Source organism: Onychostoma macrolepis, chromosome 07, assembly GCF_012432095.1.
Source record: "Onychostoma macrolepis isolate SWU-2019 chromosome 07, ASM1243209v1, whole genome shotgun sequence".
Taxonomy (NCBI): Eukaryota; Metazoa; Chordata; class Actinopteri; order Cypriniformes; family Cyprinidae; genus Onychostoma; species Onychostoma macrolepis.
In genome coordinates, this window is record NC_081161.1 from 18,856,078 (window position 1) to 18,878,860 (window position 22,783).

Here is a 22,783-nt window from a genome sequence, read left to right on the forward strand (position 1 = left end):
AAATCATGTCATTTAGGCTTATTTAAAACTACATGGTTTGTGTGTTGGAGCAGGGTTGTGGCCCTCCAGGAACTGAGTTGACACCCTTGCTCCAGACAGACAGCCAGTCCATCACAGGGCTCAATTAACACAAACTGTAAATATAAATTATTGTTGAGATTTCACGGCTGGTACAGGGATGTGACTATTGCTATGAGTGTTAATGGTCTCAAGTAGAATCCTTAGAGCAGAGTCTATATAAACTAAGTAAGACTGCAATTGTATATCAGTGGATGTACATAAGCAGCTAAGGAACATTTTAAATCTTAAATATGTTGTGATCAGTTGTATAATATATATGGATATAAAAGTATTTCTGTGTTTTCACTCTCCAAATTGTACAGTGGGAATAATAATAAGCTTAAAATCTTGTAATCATTTCTTTTTATTTTGGTATGTTTTTAGTTAATGAAATATATGTAAATTGTTAAAATACATTCAAATGTTTCATAATTACAAAGACAGCACTGTATTTACATAGACTTATTCTTGTGTTCACAAATGCATTTCACAGAATATCATACAAAAGAAAATATAATTAACATATTCAGACAAAATGAAGTAGACATAATATAAAGTGAATAGTGAATAATTCCTCGAGGTTGTACTCCAGACTTTATCGCCGTGATGTCTCTCTTGATGACAGGACTGCAAGACACACACAAAATGGAATGAGGTTCTGGGCTTCATGGAGGATGCTAAAATGTTGTTCAACACACTGGAGGGAGAAATGTTTCACAGAACAGATATAGGGAAGACTGACGAATGGAAGAAATGTAAAAAAAAAAAAAACAGAAAAAAAAAGAAAAAGCTCTAGCTTAAAAAATCAGCAGCATAAAAGCTTAAAATCAAACATCAAAATGCTCCATTTACAGTCAGACAGCCTGACCTTGAGTCTGTTGCGACATTTCTGTACACCCACATGATTACTCTGAACAGCATCCATTGGAGGCAGTTTCATAGAAAGATGTGAAAATGAATAACTACTTAATTTCTTTCTACTTAAAACACTTGTGCCAGGCAGGAACCATGGAGCAAAGCATACCGGTAGCTCATGATTCACGTGAGCCTACATGAAAGAACCCCAAGGCAGTGCAGGTTTCAGCAAAATGGGAATTTTTTTTTGTGGTAGCTTGACAGTCACTATTAACACGCATTGAGATGCAGCTATCTTAAACCACAGAAAACAAAGTGAGTACAGTGTTTTCGTTTTCTGCCTCAAAAAAAAAAAAGAAACTCATAAATATAAATGTCGGCAATCTGTCTTGTTGGCAGTACAGTTGAATTGTCTGATCAGAAAAATGCCCATTACAGTGCATTTGACAAGACAAAGAGACACCAGTGAGGACAGGGGGTGTGCAAGTGAAATATTGTGCATTCTGGGAAGCAGGAAGAGGTAGAGGTGGACAAGCAGAAGATTTAGGCCAGCAGAGGGCAGCGGTGTGCAAGCTGCGTGTCACACATACACACCCTCTGGATGAAGGCTGGAGACAAGTGGGTTCTGGAGGCTGCGTGGGTTCCCCAAGATTTGCTTGGCAGTGGTACGAGGGTTAAACTCCAAGATGGAGGAATTCGAATCTGTCATAAACATAAAAAACCTACTGTTAAGCTTTGCCAGCTTCAGTTATTTGGTTAGGTATAAACAGTGTCCCACCAGATAGTATCTTTTTTCATTTGGAAAACACGTTACCCCCACGTATAGTAGAAAAGACCTTGTTAGCTAGTGGCTTGTGAAAACCGTATGCAATTTTACACACCTTCATCACTCTGTCCATCAGGCTTGAGGAGAGCAAAATCGATCTCTTCGGTTTGCTGACTGGATTGTGCTGGAGTGACTCCTGTTTGCTGGATGAATTGTTGCAGGTTACACTGGCGTAGCTCCTTATTCAGATCATCCAGTTCTATGCTTTTAGCCTACAGGGGAACATAAGAGAGATTTAATGTTGGGTTGGAGGAAAAAGCTGAAGCGGTGACTTTCAAACGGCAATGCTCCTTTATCACACAGTTCTCTTTTCTTGTCATGAAACACCCACACAGACTTAACCTCTACAGTGAGATCAAATGTCCAAGCAGTGTGTCTTAAATGTCATTTTTCACACAGTACCTTCCTACCATGAACAGTAATAATTGTTATCTACTGTGGTTCCTGCATAATCGTCACATATTATTTCTTAAAGTTGCTGCCTTTGCACTACTTTATTTGTTTTCCATAAACTTACTCATTTTTATTTCAACCTTTAAAGGTGTAACTAGTATTGCTGGTAATGACAACAACCTGTAGGATGAATGAATATAGTACTGCTCTTGCTGATGGGAGTGAGGCAACAAATGAAGCAATAGTGAGGTAGTGTGTATGGTGCCCTGAGGTTCAGTTAGTCATGGTAAGCACACAACATGCTTTTGTGTAACTTCAATTAATGTACCGGTGTGATTCAACAACTTGTACAAAGATGTTTTATTTAAGGTATACTGTACAGTCAGCAAGTCATTACCGCAAACTAAACCCTGACAGGGTGCTTCAAACTACGTGGACATGAAATGTTGAGTTGAAATCGTGTCACAATCCTTGCTGTTTATAATCAAAGCTTCTGCAAATAAAAAATGTACATTGCAACATAGCAACAAGACAAACACCGTAACAATATTACAGTAGTAGTAACAACAAAGGTCCTCTGAAGTAATTTTCACCACAGTGATCAATTGTGACTGTATGAGCCTGTTGTCTGAGTGCAAATCATGAAAGTAGCGCCAGTGTGAGTAAATGGGTGAGCTGACTGATATAAAAAAGTTGCCATGACAGTGGCAAATTTGACAAAATATCAGACCACGGAATACCAAAATTGACCAGTCAAGCCATGTAATAGTGAAGAAGAATAGAATTTGTTTGCATTGCATCTAAAATCGCATACTCCGTAGGTGCTAGATTTGATTGAGAACTTACCATTAAACATACCATTAAAAAGGTATGTTTACTACACTTTGCACATTTTGTACTACAGTTCATAAGGTGGATATATAGTATGAATGTGTTTAGAATGAATGAAATCTAGGCATTCTACATCTATGGCAAGCCGTTTTAACTTTTATTCATTCTCAGGATATGACTTCTTGATATCAACAATTCAATTTTCACTAGTTAAAATGTTCATTCTTGATATCAGGAATTAGATTTCCACTAGTAACAATGGCTATTTTTGATATCAGCAATTGCATTTCCACTAGTAACAATGTTAATTCTTGATATCAACAATTACATTTTCACTAGTTAAAATGCTAATTCTTGATATCAAGAATTAAATTGTTGATATCAATAATTAAATTGTTGATATCTGTAATTGTATTTTCACTAGTTAAATGTCACCATAGGCTGCCATTCAAAATCAATTGTTGATATCAAGAATTAATTTCTTACTAGTAACAATTTAATTCTTGATATCAGAAATACAATTCTTACTAGTAAAAATGTCTATTCTTGATATCAACAATTAAATTCTTGATATCAACAATTAATTCTTGATATCAACAATTTAATTCTTGATATCAACAATTTAATTTCTGATATCAACAATTTAATTGTTGATATCAAGAATTGGGAGGGTAATTTTGATATCAACAATTTAATTCTTGATATCAACAATTTAATTCTTGATATCAACAATTTAATTTCTGATATCAACAATTTAATTGTTGATATCAAGAATTGGGAGGGTAATTTTGATATCAACAATTTAATTCTTGATATCAACAATTTAATTCTTGATATCAAGAATTAAATTGTTGATATCAGAAATTATATTCTTGATATCAACAATTAAATTGTTGATATCAACAATTCAATTCTTGATATCAATAATTAAATGGTTGATATCAACATTTAAATTGTTGATATCAAGAATAGACATTTTTACTAGTAAGAATTGTATTTCTGATATCAAGAATTAAATTGTTACTAGTAAGAAATTAATTCTTGATATCAACAATTGTTTTTGAATGGCAGCCTATGGTGACATTTAACTAGTGAAAATACAATTACAGATATCAACAATTTAATTCTTGATATCAACAATTTAATTGCTGATATCAACAATTAGCATTTTAACTAGTGAAAATCTAATTGTTGATATCAAGAATTAACATTGTTACTAGTGGAAATGTAATTGCTGATATCAAAAATAACCATTGTTACTAGTGGAAATCTAATTCCTGATATCAAGAATGAACATTTTAACTAGTGAAAATTGAATTGTTGATATCAAGAAGTCATATCCTGAGAATGAATAAAAGTTAAAACGGCTTGCCATATACATCTGCCGTTTTGGCCGTGTCATGTGACCTACGGTTGCAGTTGCACCAACTCGTCATTCCTCTCAGTGGTCTCATGGAACAGTAAAGCATCAATCTGGTCATTTTCACCTACTGTTTTTCAGATGCTATTAATATGGACATACTACTCTTTTGGCGCACTGTTTTTATTTACTAGGTTAGTAGGAATAGTGTATAACTTATTTGTCCTTTTTTGGAGACTCTAGTTCTTGCCCACCCAGCGAGCCCATATTGTCTGCAATATTGTCTCATAATATAAGAGAATACATAGGTTTGATTATCCACTTTTAAATGTTTTATAATAAATCGTTATAATGAAACAATAACGATATGACAAGTACATAACATTGTGAGTAATAAAAACAGAAATGCAGACCTGCAGTTGTTCTTCTGCCAGCCTTAACTCCTTTTCTATTTCTTCAATTGATGCCTGCAGTTCACCCCCGTTATGCTGATGGTTGTCCAGTTGTTCTTTTGCTATAACTACAGATTCTTCAACACTGGGTCTGGGTTGAAGCACACCATTTCTCTTGGTTTCAAAAAGCAGCGTGATATCTCGCTCTAGCTGCTCTGATTGGTTGTCTGTGTCACGCAACCTTCGATTGTGTTTGTCTAGAGCTAAATGGAGTTCATTTTTTTGCCGTAGAATGTCCTTTTCTCTTTGAACCTCAGACTGAAATTCATTTTCCCAGTGCAACGCTTGGGCCAACTCTGCCTCGTTCCTCCTTAAAAACTGCTGTAGGTGGTCCATTTCCTTAAAAAGGTCAGGGGAAAGGTTTGGAGGAGGAGCCCGCTCCCAAACACTCTGCTCCCTCTCTAGAGACTCCACCTGTCCCTGCAGAGACTGTAGCTGCCCTTGTTGTCTTAGTATCTGCTGATAAAGTGTGTCTTTGGATGGACCAGCTTGGGCAAGAGACGAGGGCGGAGATGGGGACACCCCTCGTGTTTGGGAGTCTCTGGGTGGTTTTTCTACCTGTTTTACATGAGTTCGGGGTGATGTGGAGGGCCCCAGATTGAAAGTAAGAGCTTTTTTTGGCTCTTTGAGTTTTAGGGGCTCTGGATCTGGAGGTCTGGGTAATTGCGGGGCTCGACCTTGGTCTGAGGCTTCGCTGCTTGTGGGACCGGTGCGCCGTAGGATGAATTGCACTTCATTGCCTAATTGGCCTAGTTTAGCCAGAGACTCCAATGGGCGTTCATTGGCCACCAGCTGCCGTTCCTTATCCCGCAGTTTCTGGATAAGAACATAACGACCAGTTTGCCCTGGAGAGCACATTAAGAGTGAACGTTAAAATACAAATGCACTAGCAGTTCAAAGAGCAAAACAGAGAGCGAAAGGCTCGATAACTTACCTATAGCCTGGGCAAGGGCAATGACTACATCCTGACAAGATGTCTGTTCTGATAGGCCACAGACGACACGTGGAATACCATCCACCCACACCTTCAGCTCCATGACTGTGAGAAAGTCAGTAAGGAGCGTCTCTACATGACAGTCCTCTGTTGAACAGATACAACAATTAAAATACAGAACAATTACTTACAATAGAGAGAATAACTGCACTTGGAAAACCACAAAAATACAGATGTGAATCGTCAGGCATTGATTGTTAAAATGCTTACCGAGAACCAATTATCATACTCCTCAATGATCGAGGGAGATTTTTTTTAAAAGTCTTGCAAAATGTATAGAGAAATCAGCGTGGATGTAAAATGTCTTAAATGGCATTTAATCCAGGTATTCTGAAGATACACAATTGCTTTATATGTTGAACATTTAATATAGGCTTTTATTCACATGGAAATATTGATCAATGCACAAACATACAGCACATGAAATATGGTAAACAGAAGTACAATCTTGCTTGCTTGCAAACATTATTGGTTCATGGATTACATTTGTAATGTCATCAATGTTTTGGCTGCATGAACTTTCAATGGAGGGACGGAAATCTATCAAGTTTCTCTACAAAATATCTTCATTTGAGACTCGAAGATGAACTACACTCTTAAAGGTTAGGAAAGACATAAGGATAAGTAAACAATGACCAAATTTTTATTTTTGGGTCCTTTTTTTTAAATGAAGTAGCTAAGCAGCTCAGGTCACACTTTAAACTGGGAACATTCCAGATTCAGGTACTTCAGATGTGAAAATGGTAACTTTTACTTAGTGATAGGTCAAACTAACTAAACTAACCGAAACTGTAACAAGAGACACCACACTCCAAATGTTTTGGCATTCGATTATGAGGAATGCTGCTTTACAAGGCAGATAATGGCAAAGTGTGCCATGGATTAAACCAATCAATGCCATTATGTGTTAAAATCATTGTTACTGTTAGATAATGTTTAGAGTACATCAAAGAGATGTGTTGTGATGAACATTCACATCATGTAACTGTAAAAACATGGTTCAAAACAAAAGAGTATGATCACTTTTAACCTGACACCTAGAAGTATGCATACATGGTAAAATGAGGAACATGAGGATTTTATTCAGTTCTCAGATTCCAGACTGTAAATAAACCAGAAAAACGTCAACAACATCAAAAAAGGTCAGCAATGCAAGCCAATAAACTCCTTCAACCAATACAATAATGAGAAGACATTGATCAAAAAAGTCGTCAAAGTGCTTTTATGATATCTGCCCTTGAACATGTTCTGACAACACAACAGCAATCAGCTCTTTTTTGCAAGTTAACATTGATTTTTTCCCCTACATTTTAGGGAAGCGCTGATATTCAAGCTGCTTCTGGCAAATTAACAGCTTAAGACACTCTTAAACCGGCTGTTTGTTTTTAAATGTGCTCTGTGAGGTGAGTTAGAGAGTGTCTCATGTCCTCAACCTGCACATTGACTCTTGAGGCAATCATTAACCAACCTTCACATTCCTGCAAACCTTGAAACTGTGCTCACATGCTCAAAGAATGTGTGTACTGTCCTCACAGTCACAACACTTCTGCCTGTCAAACCAGATCATTTAATTTGACAAAACGGCAATAACCATAAGAGATTAGGGGAAACGTTAAGTTGCCTGTCTTTGGTGTCTGCACAGAACATGGCTCAGGTTTCATGGCTTATATTTCATAATGCTTTACTATAATGTCTTTGGCTTGATTAAGCCACACCTATGTTAAATGTAATCATTGACTTATTTCAGCACAATGACCTTGACAGATTTAAGCTCAATGATTATTTTTAAGACAGCTTTCACACATCAGCTGTAAAATATTAGTAAACTTTGATGTCAGAAATGACTCTCTTTCTTTATCCCCTCACATATAAAGAAGTACATTTGAGTTTTTATGTGTTTTTGTTTTTAAAATGTGACGCACTGCAAAGCATTAGCTATGCAACCAACAAACTCATTACATAACTTCATAACAATTGTACATTTGGTCAAATTGGTGACTAATTTGTGTACATTTTTTCGATCTCATTCATATGCGTTTGTATAATTTGCTTACACCCCACTGACGTTAGGTTTAGGGTGGAGTTTTGTGTGGGCCTTCAGGCTTACTTTTCTTCAAAACAGTTATGTTTCTGAACAAATTCTTACGAAATTGCCACCTCGTAAAACAGTTTCATTTTCTCATTAGATCAGGTTGTGTGCAACTGCAGAGCTGAAGCACTAATGAATGGAAAAGAAGTCAAGGTCTCGAAATGCGTTCTTAAAATGTGCTCATGCACAAAAGCAAGACACACCACAACGGTCCATCTAGTACACCTTTACATAGAAAATCAATTAAAAAGCAGCACAGGGAGTGGAACACAAAATAAGCTTTGTGTGAACCTGCTCTAACAGTAAACAGTGCAAATTAACTGTGTTATCTTTGTCATAATTATATGACTGCTCCTATTGTATGTGTCATTAACAGTACTGAAAAACATTACATTTTGGGTAAGCAGATGATTACCAGGTTATTACCATTGTATAATCGGTATATTATTATATACAGCCTTATAATTAGCGTACAATTGCTACAGTAAACACAATGCTTTAATGCAATGGTAGCTTATAGTTCCGCTTTTATTACTGCTATACACAATGTTCATTTGATTCATCAAGCACGTAAACTTGCTTCCTTGTAGTAACAGTAGTCCACATTTGTGATATGACCGTGCATAATTTAAAACGTGGAAGTCTCTATAAGCAATGCTATCCACTGATCTTATTTTACTTAGTTATTCTAAAAACTACAGGTAAAGTGAAATGTTCTGTTAACATGTTAATAGTGAGTTCCTCACTCAATGCCATTTAAATAGCTAAAGATTTCCTCTTCACTACATAAAAGGAAAAAAAGCTGTCTGTAGCAGATCTAATGATGGGACTGTAATCATACACCATCCACCTGCATTTGCAGGCCTGCAGTAGATACCAGTCTCTGTTCTCCCATTGTCTTTTAAACACAAATCTGCCATGAAGTGTGGAGACCCATGAAATCAGCCTAGTTTGAAACATTCCATTCCTGAAATTTAAAACCATTAACCCTAAACCAGCTCCATGAGCAGGAACATCAAAGATTCAGTGGTTCTAACTGACTCGACTAACTAGAGTAACACATTATGTGATGAAACAAGAAAACTAGTAATGAACTGGCATCAGAAATTACACTTTAAAGCATATTCTAAACATCAATTTCAATTCATGTTTCAAGTTGGAATTGTCAGTTGTTTGAATATGATGTTTTTGAAGGTGTGAAATGCAAATATGCTCGGGAAAAACATCCCATTTCTCACGTTTCCCTGTCAACATGGGCTTACAGGAGTACCCAGGAGGGCACTTGCTACTAGAAACATATGGCAGAAACTAGAAATACAGGTTTCATGCTCTTTCTTCCGTCAGATGATGACAGATGTCCCATTGTGGTCATAAGACCTCTATATGTTTGACAGCCGAAGGACCTCGACTCTCTTTTTTGACCTGAAATGTCATCTGAGAGTTCACCTACACTAAATAAGAGACCGTATGTTGATGGCATTCTCACTCAGTGAACCATGAGAACCAAGAAAAATGTTCAAACCATCTGAATTCCATTTGTTATGTGAACCAGCCAGAACCAGGCTCAGGGATGTGTCTCACAGGCATCAGGTTTCTTCTGTTAAAGGGGTGAAACTGGCCTGCTTACGTAGGACAGCATATCTAAACCTTCCCCATTGTGTGCAAAAGGAGGAGTGTATTCTCTCCCTCTCGAGTGAGTTCATTGACGACTGCAGGTAAATAGTATCGCCAAACAAAGTCAGACACCTTTGGTATGCAGCATTACAGGTTTCCTGCTAAAGAATTCCAGTTGAATTTTATGAAAAAGTAACAGGAAAGTGTAAAAAGTAACTCTACTATTAAAAAAAATAAAATACTAGTAAGAAGTTCAAGTAAGTATCTGTGTTGGTTATTATAGTTAACTAAAACCATTAAAAAAAACATTGTTATTACTTGAAATAAATGCTAACTTCTCATTTTTATTTAGTTTAACTTTATTAATAAAATCTTAATTAAGCTTACAAACAATAAAACTAATAAAAATGACAAAAACAGAAATAATACTATAATAGTATATCACTGAAAAATAAAGGTTGCTACTGTACATTATAGATCTATCACTTCTTAAATTAGATGCGATATTGTGAATATGTTTCAGTATGTTTAACAGAGTAAAAAAATATTTCTAAATCCCCATTGGATTATGTGTATCCCTGGTTGGGAATCTCTAATTTAATGGAATTTCCACAAAGAATAACCACAAAATGTATGTTGGGAGTGGTCCTCTCTTTCAACCCATCCTCAGAGCGAGACAACCTCTCCACTAAATTTACGACACGATTCGTAGCCTTGAGCTGCAGGAACATAAATCAGATAGACTGCTCTTTCTTCTTTTTTTTAACGCACATTGATTTCATCACTAATGCTTTTCAAACGTGTTTCGAGACATAATTTAACTGCATCGATTAAAATCCAGCATTCTCACCTGCGGGTGGTTAGTTATATGAAATCTAGCATTTGCCCTCACTGACACAGTTTGTGAACAGCAGCAGTCGGAGTGTGTATTGTTTTGCATATCCAAATAAGGTGACATCATTTCGTCAGGTGAATGAAATGCAGAAGGAATTTAAATTGAAAATTTCCCTAATCAGATATTTTCTTAAATGATGTTGGTGAAAGATTCTACTCATGTAGATTAGCAATTGATCACTGTGTTAATAAGAATCTTCAAAACATCAAGGTAAACTATTTGTGGCCTTGTTTATGTTGGGCACATGAGCATATTGTAAAGATACATGCCAGTAGAACCTGTCAACAAAGTATCAAAAAAGAGAACTGATTGATTTTAATCTGGATTCCAGACTTTGCACATTATTTCTATTCTATTTATGAAATTAAACTTCAACTATTCAAAAAGTTCATAAAAAGGTCTTGTTTTGTAGTGGTCCAGTCTTTCGCACGTTGATCTTACATTTTAATGGAACAGTTGATCAGAATGTTAAGAAAAACTTGCTATTAAAATGATCAAGAAATACAGCCCAATTGCCAAATGGGTCCTTGTTACCATTAAACATAACTCACAAACACAAAAATGTTTACTCAAATTAATTTACTCAGGCATTATGCAGGTCTACATGTACACAAGTGACAGAATGAGTCAAAGGACCTGACCGCTATAGAGAAGCGCTGCTTATATCGGACAATCCACACAGTCCAACCATCAAGCAAAATACACGATCTACATTATCCATGGATAATACACAGTAGCATTATGACTAAACCATTATGACTAATTCCCTTCAGGCATTTTTCTTTTCATGAATAAAAGCAGGTTTTGCAAAACCTGGTAACCTCAATTTGTTATTTATTTATTAACAGACTTCTTCCATATAGAAACAAAGTTGGCATGTTTCTATAAAATATTTTCTACTAATTCTATTTTATAAACTATTTCCTAACTACAGATTAAAATCAAGGGCATAATCCAAACATAATTTCAACTACTTTTCCCTTGTTAAAACTGCTTTCCTTTCCAGACATGATGGAAATACCTGTGTAAAATTTGGCACATTATATTGTCAAGTCTGTAGCTTAACTAGACAAACCTGCTGGCCAGACGGAAAGCTATATTTACCTTAGAGTTGAAAGCTTGCTTCTGTGTGTCCTCCTTCCTGGTTACCATGTTGAATATATTTCAAAAAGTACTGTCCCCAAATGTGTCTAATGTAAAATCAAAGAGTTAACCTGTAACACAGATGTCGGAGTCCAACAGGTGTTGTTTTTCCTGTATCTACAGGAGCAGGATTAATGGCGCACTACTCGTTTCGTCTCTTGAAAGTGACTCTCTCTTTCCGCTCTCCACAACGCTGACACACACCACAGCCTTCCCATGCTCCTCCCCCTCCACAGGTAATACCAGCAATAATGCTCTCGTTATCTCGCTCTCTCTCTCTGTCCTGCTCTCGTTCTCTGTCATTATTTTGCCAAAGATCTTAGAGCAGTTTGTAAAACTGGCTTAGTTAGGACATAGTACTTTATTCTTTTTTTTCTTTTTTTAGTTCAATGGTCTGTCATTGTATGTACATGTATCTGTCATAATTGTGCTCATTGTATGTAGATCAAATGCTTTGACTTCCTCTATAAACTCAATAACTTCCTCCTAATAACTTTCCAGATATAATACATGCCTGTAAAAAAAAAAAAAAAATGTGAATGGTGTGACAATAGGGTGTTATGGACAGTTATGCCAAGGTGTTGCTATGTCATATGAGTGGTTGCTAACTTGCTAGTGTTCTGGATTGTATCTTAAGATCAATATTCTCCCACTTTTTTTACTGTAAAACTGGGGATCGTTAATCTGCTAACTGCAACAGTTCAGATGTCAGAACAAAAAATAAATAAAAAATTGGTGTTTACGTTTTCTGAAAAACCAAACATTGGTGGTGCTTTCCCTTGCAGAGATTGCTGCTGTGATTTTAGGGTGTTGTGTGTGATTTCCAGAGTCTTGCTATGCGGTTGCTAAGGTCTTCTGAGTGTTTTGTAACACGTTGCTATGAGGTTGATAAGGTGTTTTGGCTGGTTGCTAGGCAATTGCTTGATGGCCCAAATCAAAAGAGCCCATCCCTAAACCTGTATGATAATCTGAAATGTCTCAGGACAATCTGTGGGATTGTTTGCTTTTATTTTTCGGCTGGGCAAAAAACTTACACTACCATTCAAATGTTTAGGGTCTGTAGGATTTTTATTTTTTTTGGCAGCGGCTGTTGCTAAGTGCAAATAGCAATGGATTCTGTTTTCACTAAGTGAAATTAGAATATTTTCTTAGTGATAGATGCTATTTACACTAAGTGCAAATAGCAGCATTGTTTTAGTAATATACTATTTACACTATGTGCTATAGCTATAGATTATATTTACACTGTTAAAATAGAAGGATTTTCTGCTATTTATACTACTTGTTGCAAATAGTGGCAATTATCTGCACCTCAGCATTGTAGTACATTATAAAACAGTATGCAATAATAACTTATTGAGTGTAAATTTTAATTTTAATTCAAATTATTAAATGGATGCCAGCCCTCCCTACACCTACCCTAACCCTACCTGATACTTTTTCAACTTTTTGATCATTTCCTTCATTTTTATTGAAAATAAATGCTTTTCTGATGTAATTTGAAAAGGAAGAAAAAAAAGTTTGCGATCGTGCCAAAAAGACCACGGCACGCACTTTATCATCTACGCCACTGGAGCTGACGATTGTTGACTGTCTTTTGTAATTGAATAGCCCAATCACACGTTGGTGAGCAGAGTTAGTGTAAATAGCCTCTGCCAACAAGGCGGGCTATTTGCACTTACTGTAAATAGACACTCCGTTTTTTAGTTTTTTTTTGTTTTTATTTTGCTCCATTTATTTGCTCAAAAATACAGCAAAAACTGTAAAATGAAATATTTGTACAATTCATTATTACATATTATTACATTTCTTATTACTATCAATGTTGAAAATAGTGGTGCTGCTTAATATATTTATAATATCTTAATATAAATGCCTCATTCATTCATTCATTCATATATGCAATAGAAATCTTTCGTAACTTTATAAATGTCTTTAGTGTCACTTATGGTCAGTTTAATGTATACTTACTGAATAAAAGTATTCATTACAAAAAGTCTGAATCCTCAACAAGTCAAACAATTCCATTCATGTCTGTAACACAAGTGATGCTAATAAAAAAAATTGTAAAACCCCAAATCTCTAATTCAAGTATAGATAAAATAGTAATAGTAGTTACAATTATGCTAGAAATGGTTTAAACACTTGTTGTGCTACTTGACCTAAACTACTACAATAACACATGAAAGGCCAGCTACCCTCAATGTAAACCGAAACTCCCTAAACAAAGGTAAAAGCACTGAATAACTGAATAGAATTTACGTAGTTACTCACTTAAGCTTCGACCAATTATATTCCAGAACTGCATGGGCTCTTGGGCCAATATTTGTACATACAACACAACATATCTTACAGAAATCATGTGCATACAAAGTCTTTTTCTTCATATGCAACACAAGCAAACTTTCCGCTTTTCATAATTTAAAGATATCATACCAACTTGTTGCACAGGTGATAGAGAAGACCTGCAGACATACATTTGCCTTTATTTTATGCTTTCATTATCAACATGGCCACCTTGATGACTCCATGTTTGCTCTTAATTTACATGACAGAGAGGGAACAGCTCACATCCCTCCTGAGGCTACAGCCACCGTTATCTACAATGGAACATCTTGCACTTGTTAGACATGGCACGAATAAAGTCTGAAAGTGATGAACGCCGGGATGAAACAAATGAGGAGACGAATAGCTCAAAACACAATGCTTTTAACAAACCAAACCTCCCAAGAGATAAAGAACTGGCAACTCAGCCACCATTATTCAGGTAAACTCTTCCATTTATATTCTTTGATGGCATACTTTGTTTAGCTTATCAACCACAAGCAAAGAAAAAGTGACTTACCTCATGCGACATGTAAAATTAGTATAAAATGCATTTTCTATCAGGACCCTCATCATGTGTGATCCTGTCTGCAGCTTTTACTTCAAGTAAATATACATCTATGTTTAAACAGCACACTATCTCTTCTATTGACTTACCTCTTAAAGACTCTTGAGATGCACAGGAGAGGAGAGAGTGAAACAATAAGCAGAAGGTAAAAAAAGGATCTGTGTGACTTTGTCAAGGCCTCACCAGACAAGTGAAGTGGGACTGCGGCTCTTGGTTGTCTTGACGACGGATGCTTTTTCAAGCAAATCAGCCAATGAAACGCGCACTGGTCGTCATACAAAAGGCCATGTGACTCTGGCTGCCTTTCAGCAGGAGCAGACAAGAAGCGCTAGGATTACTGGCGTGGGAATGACGGCGGTATGATTTTTCTTTACACTCTTTTGACTCTGTTTTTATGACTGCAGTCCCATAACTAAAGTAGAGGTCTGGAATATATTTGAGGTTAAATAGGGACTGGAAGTGTGAGCCTGAAGGCTATACGGAGATGAAAGATTGCCACCATGTGGACCATTCGGAGAATTACCCCAGTGGACCTCTATTTTGAATTTATTATTTCTAAATTTATATTTTGTATTACATTTTAGTATTTTGAAATAATAAATCACTCAGTGACTCAACCATGATAAATATTTATTTTAATTAAGCATGAAAAGAGAAGAAATCACCATCCATACCTGAGAAATACAGTAATGACACATTTATATCACATGGTTATCAAATATTCTCGCTCAACTGTGAATTTTTTTCTTTCTTTCTTCTAGGACTCTGATGGGGACTTAAACTTGAATACACACTGACTCATGGGGACTCGTGTCACGGTGGGGACCTAAATTGAGGCTTATAATTTATATATGAGCTTATAAATCATACAGAATGAGGGTTTTTTTTGTTTGTTTTTTGAGAAAGTAAAAATTCTGAAAGTTTTCTGTAAGGGGTAGGTTTAGGTGTAGGGTTGGTGTAGGGCGATAGAAAATACAGTATAAAAACCATTACGCCTATGGAGTATGACATAGGTATTACAAGGAGAAGGTGATTTATGAGGACATTTCCTCATGTCCCCATATTTCAAAAGGCTTATAAATAATACAGAATGAGTTTTTTTTTTTTTTTTTAAATAACGCCTATGGAATGTCCCCACAATTCACAAAAACACATGTGTGCGTGTGTGTGTGAGTAGTAGTAGTAGTAGTAGTAGTAATAATAAAAGATTTGGAAAAAACTGTGCTTTATCATCTGAAAAAAATGGAGAACAAATCAAAGAAGGAATTACAGTATTTATTCATTTACTTATTTATTTTTTCAAAGTTGACTCATTGAATGTGTTTTATAATCTTTTAAAGTGTTTTACAATTTCCTTCTAATTGTCAGTGTTTTTAAACTACTTGTTTGTTTGTTTGTTTGTTTGTTTGTTTGTTTAAGAAAAAAAGAGACTGACTGAAAAACAACAAGGGCATTGTTCTGTAACAGAAAGAAAGAAAGAGAAAAAGAAAGAAGCAGATGTTTTTTGTGTGTGTTTTGCAACATAGGCTAAGACAGCCCACCTGTATTGCAAGTAAGGCTGAGAGAGTGAGTGTGTGTGTGTGTGTGTGTGTGTGTGTGTGTGTGGTGGTGTGTATTGAGACACACAGGGTTTGGGCGTGTGCTGTGGCTCTGAGCGCCCTCTTCTTCTTCCCCCTACACACACACACACACACGCACACAGCTCGCCTATCAGTCGACGCACACCGGCAGCCCGTTGTTCAATGTTTGTGTTGATCGCATCTGCTTCAGTGAATCTGTACCGCGTGAGAAGAAGAAGACGCGCTGTCTAATGACGAAAAGAGTGAAGAGCAGCAGAGCTTTGAGGGGAGCAGCGGGAAGGATGTCGACATATTATTGACTTGTGTTGAGTGTCGTCGAGACGAGCGAACAGCGCCGTGTGTTTTGTAAGTAGTCCAGCCGCTGGCTTTCTATGCTGTGTGTCGCACAGGAATAACAGCAGCAACAAAATGTTCCTTGCAAACGCTGGACGGAACATTTTGTTGTCGTCAGGACATAAATCATTTTACCAGCATCTCGAAACACGAGAACTACTCCTAGTGAACGTAAAAAACGAAACAAATGCGTCAAATCAGTGAGCGCGCCTGAATTCCATTCATCTCTAGTTTGTTACATTGTAGCGAGCTGTGCAACTATCAAATATACTCATATACATACAGCGCTGTTCTGCATGGAAATAATGGTCGATGCAGGAGGAGTGAGCTCATTTAAACCAACAGAGCCAGAGACGTTTGGCTAAGACTAGTTTTTGTACTCTGATGGGTTTTGTTTAGAGACGTTATTGAAACTTATTATCACATAGATTGGTTGCCATTCATATGTATTGTAAGGCTAGCAGAGATCAGCTCACCCAAATGACCACGTTGTTTACATTGCCCATCGTCTGAGAAATCAATAAAGGTGATGTCATTGTATTCCAGCAATAATGGGGAAAATATTATTTTTTTTCTATATCTATTTTTTATACATGTGTATATATCCGTGTGTATGTATGTATGTACACTCTCAGAAATAAAGCTGTCACTGGGGCGGTACCTTTTCAAAAGGTACATGTTTGTACCTAAAGGGTCCATTTTGGTACCTTAAAGGTACATATTAGTACTTAAAGTATACATATTTGAACCTAATAGGTACAAGAGTGTACCTTTTGAAAAGGTACCGCCCCAGTGACAGCTTTTGTACCTTTATTTCTGAGAGTGTATATATAATTATGGATTAGGGTTAAGGCATTGTTGTTGTGTGTTGTGAAAGTCTTTAAAGGGTGACACCCCTGGTACAGTATGATCACTAATATTATGGGCAAAAATCAGAATTCAAAGCCTGACTAGATGCTTTACCATGATCCAGAGCCTAAAAGTAATATAAAAGTTGTACAAACTTCCAGCAAGAAAAAAAGAAAATTATTTTCACAGGTAAGGCTACATGACAGGTGGAAGAGCTAAAAATAGATTTTCAAATGGAATACTTGATGCTGTATCCACTGAGCACAGCTGAACCTGATGGCTTGACTGATTTTTTTTTTTTTTTAAATAGTGTACAGTGATTAAGATGACCCATAATTCCTTTTGATCTTCTTAGCAAATAACAGCGTTGTTTAATAATCTTTTTGTACTTTATATTTGATTAATTAAATATTATATGTTATCAGCTCTATATGTAAGATATCAAAAAAAAAAAAGAAAGAAATTCAAGCAGACCGTAGATGGTCAACTGCTAATTGTTATAGGATCCATATTTTATTAAGTAGGTTGTCAGAATAAGTTTGGAAGGAATGAAATCACACAGCTTGTGAGTGAAATAGATTCTTCTGGCACTGGACCAAGCAGTTTAACTAATAACACAAATAGATCACTGTCAGGAAAAGTCCTGTATAAGTGTCCCCTGGCAACCTAAAATAGCTTTTCTTTTTATCTAGTGTTACGTCACACGACACAAGTGTAATATCATCTGTATTAGATACTGGTGGCAGGATGAGCGCTTCACTCCAGGAAACTCTGGTATACTTTATATATAGATTTTGACTGGCTTCCCTTTTTTACTGTTTTCACTTTGAGTTTTATTTCCTAGTCAGCTCATAAACAGACTTTCATATAATGATTCATCCAGAATTTCCCAAACTCTTTGTTTTCTCAAATTTCCTTGTTCCTTGTTTCCCCTCAGCTTCTGGCACAGCAGCAGTGAGAATGACAGAATATAAGTTAGTGGTGGTTGGTGCAGGTGGTGTGGGCAAGAGCGCTCTGACCATCCAGCTCATTCAGAACCACTTTGTTGATGAATACGACCCAACCATTGAGGTAAAGTCAAGCTGGCATTTTCAGTCATTTGCCTTTGTTATTTATTCATTTATTTCTTTAACCTCAGTTCAGAATAGAGTTACCTAATTTAAAATATAATATAATATAATATGAATATGAAACATCAAAATGTCATCTGAGCGTAAAACATTCCCGCCACTTTGGTCGAACAGGCCACAGTTTCCACTTTCTTTTCAGTAACAGAATACATTTCACTGTATATTGCAATAATAATTGAGCAGTATAGGAGAATTTAGAAACATTGAACATCTTACATTGGATATTGATGCATTGCTCTTCCTCACAGGACTCGTATAGGAAACAGGTGGTGATTGATGGAGAGACATGTCTGTTGGATATCCTGGATACTGCAGGTCAGGAAGAGTACAGTGCAATGAGAGACCAGTACATGAGGACTGGAGAGGGCTTTCTCTGTGTCTTTGCCATCAACAATACCAAGTCTTTTGAGGACATTCATCAGTACAGGTTAAATGAAAGAAATGTGTTGCTTATTTAATTTTTTTTTTTTAAATATATTATTCTAAATGTTTTCATTGCTTTTAAAAGGGAACAGATCAAGAGGGTTAAAGACTCAGATGATGTGCCCATGGTGCTTGTGGGTAATAAATGTGACTTACCAGCACGCACTGTGGACACAAGACAAGCCCAGGAACTCGCCCGCAGCTACGGTATTCCCTACATTGAAACCTCAGCCAAGACAAGACAGGTTAGAAACATTTTGACCAAATATATTCTATTATATAACATTTTATTATAAAATTCTGTCAAGTGTCAAGCTGCTGAAATTTAAAAATAAAGGTTCTTTTTTGGCATGTATGGTTCCATGAAGAACCTTTTTAATGTCCATGAAACCTTTCCATTGCACCAAAGGTTCTTCATAGTTATTTAGAGTACTAAAATGTTCTTCATGCTAAGACAAAATGGTTCTTTTAAGAACTGTTTGCTGAAAGGTCTTTGGGTAACCCAAAAATGGTTCTTGAATTATTGCATCACTACAAAAACCCCATTTTGGCGCTTTTATTTATAAGACTGTGGCAGCATGTGTAGCTCAGAATAAACTATCACCAACAGGCACAATGTAAGAATAAAAGCCCTAATTTGTGTGTGTTTCTTTTTAGGGAGTGGAAGATGCCTTTTACACTCTTGTCCGTGAAATCAGGCAGCATAAGCTGAGGAAACTGAACCCGCCGGATGACAATGGCCAAGGCTGTATGAACTGCCGCTGTGTGGTGTCATGATCCTGGTAAACATTTTTTATTCTGTAAGCTGCTAAACCTAGTATATATTCATATGATTCTCAATAAATTAAACATACAAGTATTCCTGGATAATTAAGCTCATGTGTACTCAGTTCTCTCTTCTCTTTGCAGTGAATGTGCATGACGTGGCTTTTAGAGCGGTGCAGCCTTCCAGACCACAAACACTGCAACACCTACACAGATGCTGGACGTTTAGAGCAGACTGTGTAAAAGGGAAATCTTTAATCTGGCAGCCCTGCAGTCTTCTTAGGGATGTTCCCGTCTCGCTCCTTCACTGGAGATGAAATAAGTTGTACCTCATTTTAACGGTCTCAACACTGGAGTTGCTACGACTGGATGAAGCTGTCACACTTAAATATATTTACATTAAACAAACTATCTACACTTAACTGGAAGTAATAGCTCAGAAAATAACCTCTCATATTGCTTTGTCAGATGTGGATGTTAGAAAAACACTTTACGAGATGGAGAGGAGAAATACTTCATCAGTTATATTAGCATATGTCTGGATGTGAGAAAGATTTGTATTGTCATTTGCTTAGAGCAAGTCTAACTTAATAAAATGTACATAATTCATGGTGTTCTCTTGCAGAGAGGACTTTTAGTCATATGCAGTTTGTTTATCACAGGTTATGGTGCAATAGATTGCGATTAGAGGGTACACCTCCGATAACTCTGATTTGCACAAGGTTTAGGACAAAATTTTAAAGTGGAGGACTTTATTCTTTGTTTGCCTCTGATTTTGAATGGCCCTCAGGGTCTATGAATTGTGGCTTGATATTCAGATGTGATGCTTTTTATTTAAGATATTAGACAAATTCATTGCTGTTAATTGCGCTGGCTGAAGACGACAGATTAATGAAGATTACTTCAAAGAATAATCATACTTGTTGGAAAATGAATGCAAAGCTACTATAAACTTAAAAGCTTGGACTGAAAAGCCTTGTTGATATTCTTGCCAAGCACTGTGCCTGTACCCATGTTCAGGGCATAAGCTTGAAACTTTTACGTGTATATCATATTGTGTAATCTTCAACTGCATTTCCCCCTTATGCCTTTCTGAAGTAAATTTTCCATGATTGTGTCATTAGGGAGTGAAGATTGATTTAGGTTTAAATGTGAAAAATTCAAGTAAAAAAAAAATACACCAGATTGTTTGTATACACTTACTGTAAATTATCATATGAGGGAACCTTAATTTATGTGCGCTATATTTATTCATAGGCAACATATGGCCTTGTAATTAATTGCAGGGAAGGGCATCAGTCTGGACTTTCTCTTTCTTGATTGCTTAAAAGTAGCTCACGTCTCTTTGCAAAGTAGGGGTGGGAATCGCAGGGTACACTGTAAAATAAAAAAAAGTTGAGCCAACTTAAATTTTTAAGGCAAACAGCTTCAGCAGATTTTTGAGTTTGCTCAACTTATTTTTGTGGGAATAATTTTTGTTGTATACACTTTTGTTGTAAAAGTCTGCTGAAGCTGGTTGCCTTAAAATTTTAAGTTGGCTCAACTTTTTTTTTACAGTGTACCTCACGATACGATATAATCACGATACATGGCTCACGATAACGATAATATCACGATACAGCGATAATCGATATATTTCTAGAAAATCCTATAATGATACATCACCATATCTAAACAAAATGCCTGTGAAAAGGTTAAGTGCAAGTTTTCTTTCTTTATTCAAGTCCAAGCTGTTAGAAAACGGCAAAAAAAAAAAAAAAAATAAGTTCTGTAAATCAATTTTAACATGTTGAGTAGGCTAAATTAATCATTTTATTCTTGGACTTATTAAAAGCTTACACTTTTCTTTTTCTCTGTGTGTAAACAAACATTTAACTGCTATCAAACAGGAAAACAATTAGATAGATAGATCGATATAATATAAACCTGGTACATTTCAAAATTAATTAATTCAAATGTAGATGCGGCGTAAGCATACACTGCACACTTCTGCGCCGCATTGTGGTTCTGACAAGGATTTGTTTCGTTATCCATGCCATGTGCAGATTTATGTTTCTGCCGGTCGGTGCCCACTTGTTCACGCTGCATAACGCGCATTTGTAATATCTGAGAGAGAGGGAGAGCATTTGTTCACATAAAACTGGACGCACCGGCGCCGCTCTCTCTCACTCATATAGTGAGGGAAATCCACCCGCGATCCGAGCGAAGAGGTTAGGCGACTCATGAACTGAATGTGCGCTCTGCAATATTAACGTGATCGGTGCCTATGGTCCATGCTGATAGCTGTTCCGGGGCAGTTTTTTAGTTTTCATCTCCATAAACATATATATAGCAGTAAAGCTAATGCAGTGGCTGGAAATCTGTTTATTCTTCGGTTCCTCGTGCTTCCCCATCTTCATAGAGAACGCGGTTCATGGAACTTGCTCAGAGTCAGAGCGGCCACGATTTCCACGCATTGTTAGACGCTGTGAACAGGGAAATCTATTTAGAGCACCTTATTTAAAATATCGATATTTGGCGCCAGATATCGATTCTCGTATCGCATGGAGAAAGATCGCGATATATCGCCATATCGATTTATTGTCCCACCCCTAAAGTACAAAGATATAGTTCATTTATGTGAATCTGATGAACTCCTAGTAGTCAGTGTCTTCTCTGTCTGGTTGAAATTTGATGATTTTTCTCTGTAAGGATTGCAGTGTTTCTTATTCCCTGACAGCCTATTGATTGTTCTCAAGGACATGGGCGGATATGATTCTCCCTTTAAATCACATGTCAGTAGCTATGGATATGACCTTCAAGGGTTTCTGTCAGAATGCTGTGGGCATCCAGATCTTTTTGATGGATTTATGGTGCCACAGAATCAGGTGGCGTGGCGTGATTGCTGCCACTTACTGAATATTATTTTACTTGAATAATGTTAGGTGAATGGCCATTTTCTGTAACACTCTGATTAATATTATGTAGAATAATCCACAAGCACGTGACCTATCCTCTGTCGAACGCCAACTGCTGCTGCTAAATCATTTCTATGGGGAAAAAATGGTAGAACACCATGGAATTTGGAAAATTCCAAAAGGCTGTGTCGGTTCTGGTAGGCTATTAAATAATCATATTGGTTTTTGCAGCAATTAATACATAAAAATATGAGTATTTTTAAGAACTTGTTCTTATTTTGTGTCTATAGTGTGTGAAGACAACAATGAATTTCCTTTTAACAATATGTTATTATAGATTTGTGCCTACAGTTATTGTGTTAAGAAAGAATATCAAATAAAGAGGCTTGTTTTGATTTCCT

The 22,783-nt window shown here is 36.5% G+C and overlaps 2 protein-coding genes across 5 annotated transcripts; one reads left to right on the top strand and one right to left on the bottom strand.

Annotated features, from left to right (window-relative positions):
- Positions 1-412: 412 nt before the first annotated feature.
- Positions 413-14,629, bottom strand: rassf7b (Ras association domain family member 7b). 3 transcript variants are annotated; one of them, XM_058781637.1, is made up of 6 exons: positions 14,495-14,629; positions 5,712-5,858; positions 4,739-5,622; positions 1,797-1,953; positions 1,510-1,617; positions 413-687 (listed from the first exon to the last, which is right to left on the bottom strand). In XM_058781637.1, the coding sequence occupies exons 2-6, from the start codon at positions 5,812-5,814 to the stop codon at positions 656-658; spliced, it is 1,284 nt and encodes a 427-aa protein (XP_058637620.1). In that variant the 5' UTR covers positions 5,815-5,858; positions 14,495-14,629; the 3' UTR covers positions 413-655. The 3 variants fall into 3 exon arrangements, with proteins under 3 accessions (XP_058637620.1, XP_058637621.1, XP_058637619.1); XM_058781638.1 differs by having other exon boundaries at positions 14,589-14,628; XM_058781636.1 differs by lacking the exon at positions 14,495-14,629 and adding an exon at positions 11,474-11,692.
- Positions 14,630-14,691: 62 nt separating this feature from the next.
- hrasb (HRas proto-oncogene, GTPase b) lies at positions 14,692-22,777 on the top strand. Of its 2 annotated transcripts, none has more exons than XM_058781641.1 (7): positions 14,692-14,762; positions 15,167-15,223; positions 18,105-18,238; positions 18,546-18,724; positions 18,806-18,965; positions 19,378-19,502; positions 19,630-22,777. In XM_058781641.1, exons 3-6 carry the CDS (start codon positions 18,128-18,130, stop codon positions 19,495-19,497), a joined length of 570 nt encoding a protein of 189 aa, XP_058637624.1. In that variant the 5' UTR covers positions 14,692-14,762; positions 15,167-15,223; positions 18,105-18,127; the 3' UTR covers positions 19,498-19,502; positions 19,630-22,777. The 2 variants fall into 2 exon arrangements, with proteins under 2 accessions (XP_058637624.1, XP_058637623.1); XM_058781640.1 differs by lacking the exon at positions 14,692-14,762 and adding an exon at positions 16,176-16,330 and having other exon boundaries at positions 15,207-15,223.
- Positions 22,778-22,783: the final 6 nt, after the last annotated feature.

Bases quoted from the DNA above. Each gene is read 5' to 3' on its own strand.
- rassf7b (XM_058781637.1), bottom strand. From the start codon at position 5,814: ATGGAGCTGAAGGTGTGGGTGGATGGTATTCCACGTGTCGTCTGTGGC. The intron at 1,954-4,738 runs GTCTGCATTTCT...GTTCCCCTGTAG, and splicing joins TGGCAGAAGAACAACTGCAG to GCTAAAAGCATAGAACTGGA. The intron at 688-1,509 runs GTGTGTATGTGT...TGTGTCTTGCAG, and splicing joins CTCCAGCCTTCATCCAGAGG to TCCTGTCATCAAGAGAGACA.
- hrasb (XM_058781641.1), top strand. From the start codon at position 18,128: ATGACAGAATATAAGTTAGTGGTGGTTGGTGCAGGTGGTGTGGGCAAG. The intron at 18,239-18,545 runs GTAAAGTCAAGC...TCTTCCTCACAG, and splicing joins AATACGACCCAACCATTGAG to GACTCGTATAGGAAACAGGT. The intron at 18,725-18,805 runs GTTAAATGAAAG...TGCTTTTAAAAG, and splicing joins GAGGACATTCATCAGTACAG to GGAACAGATCAAGAGGGTTA.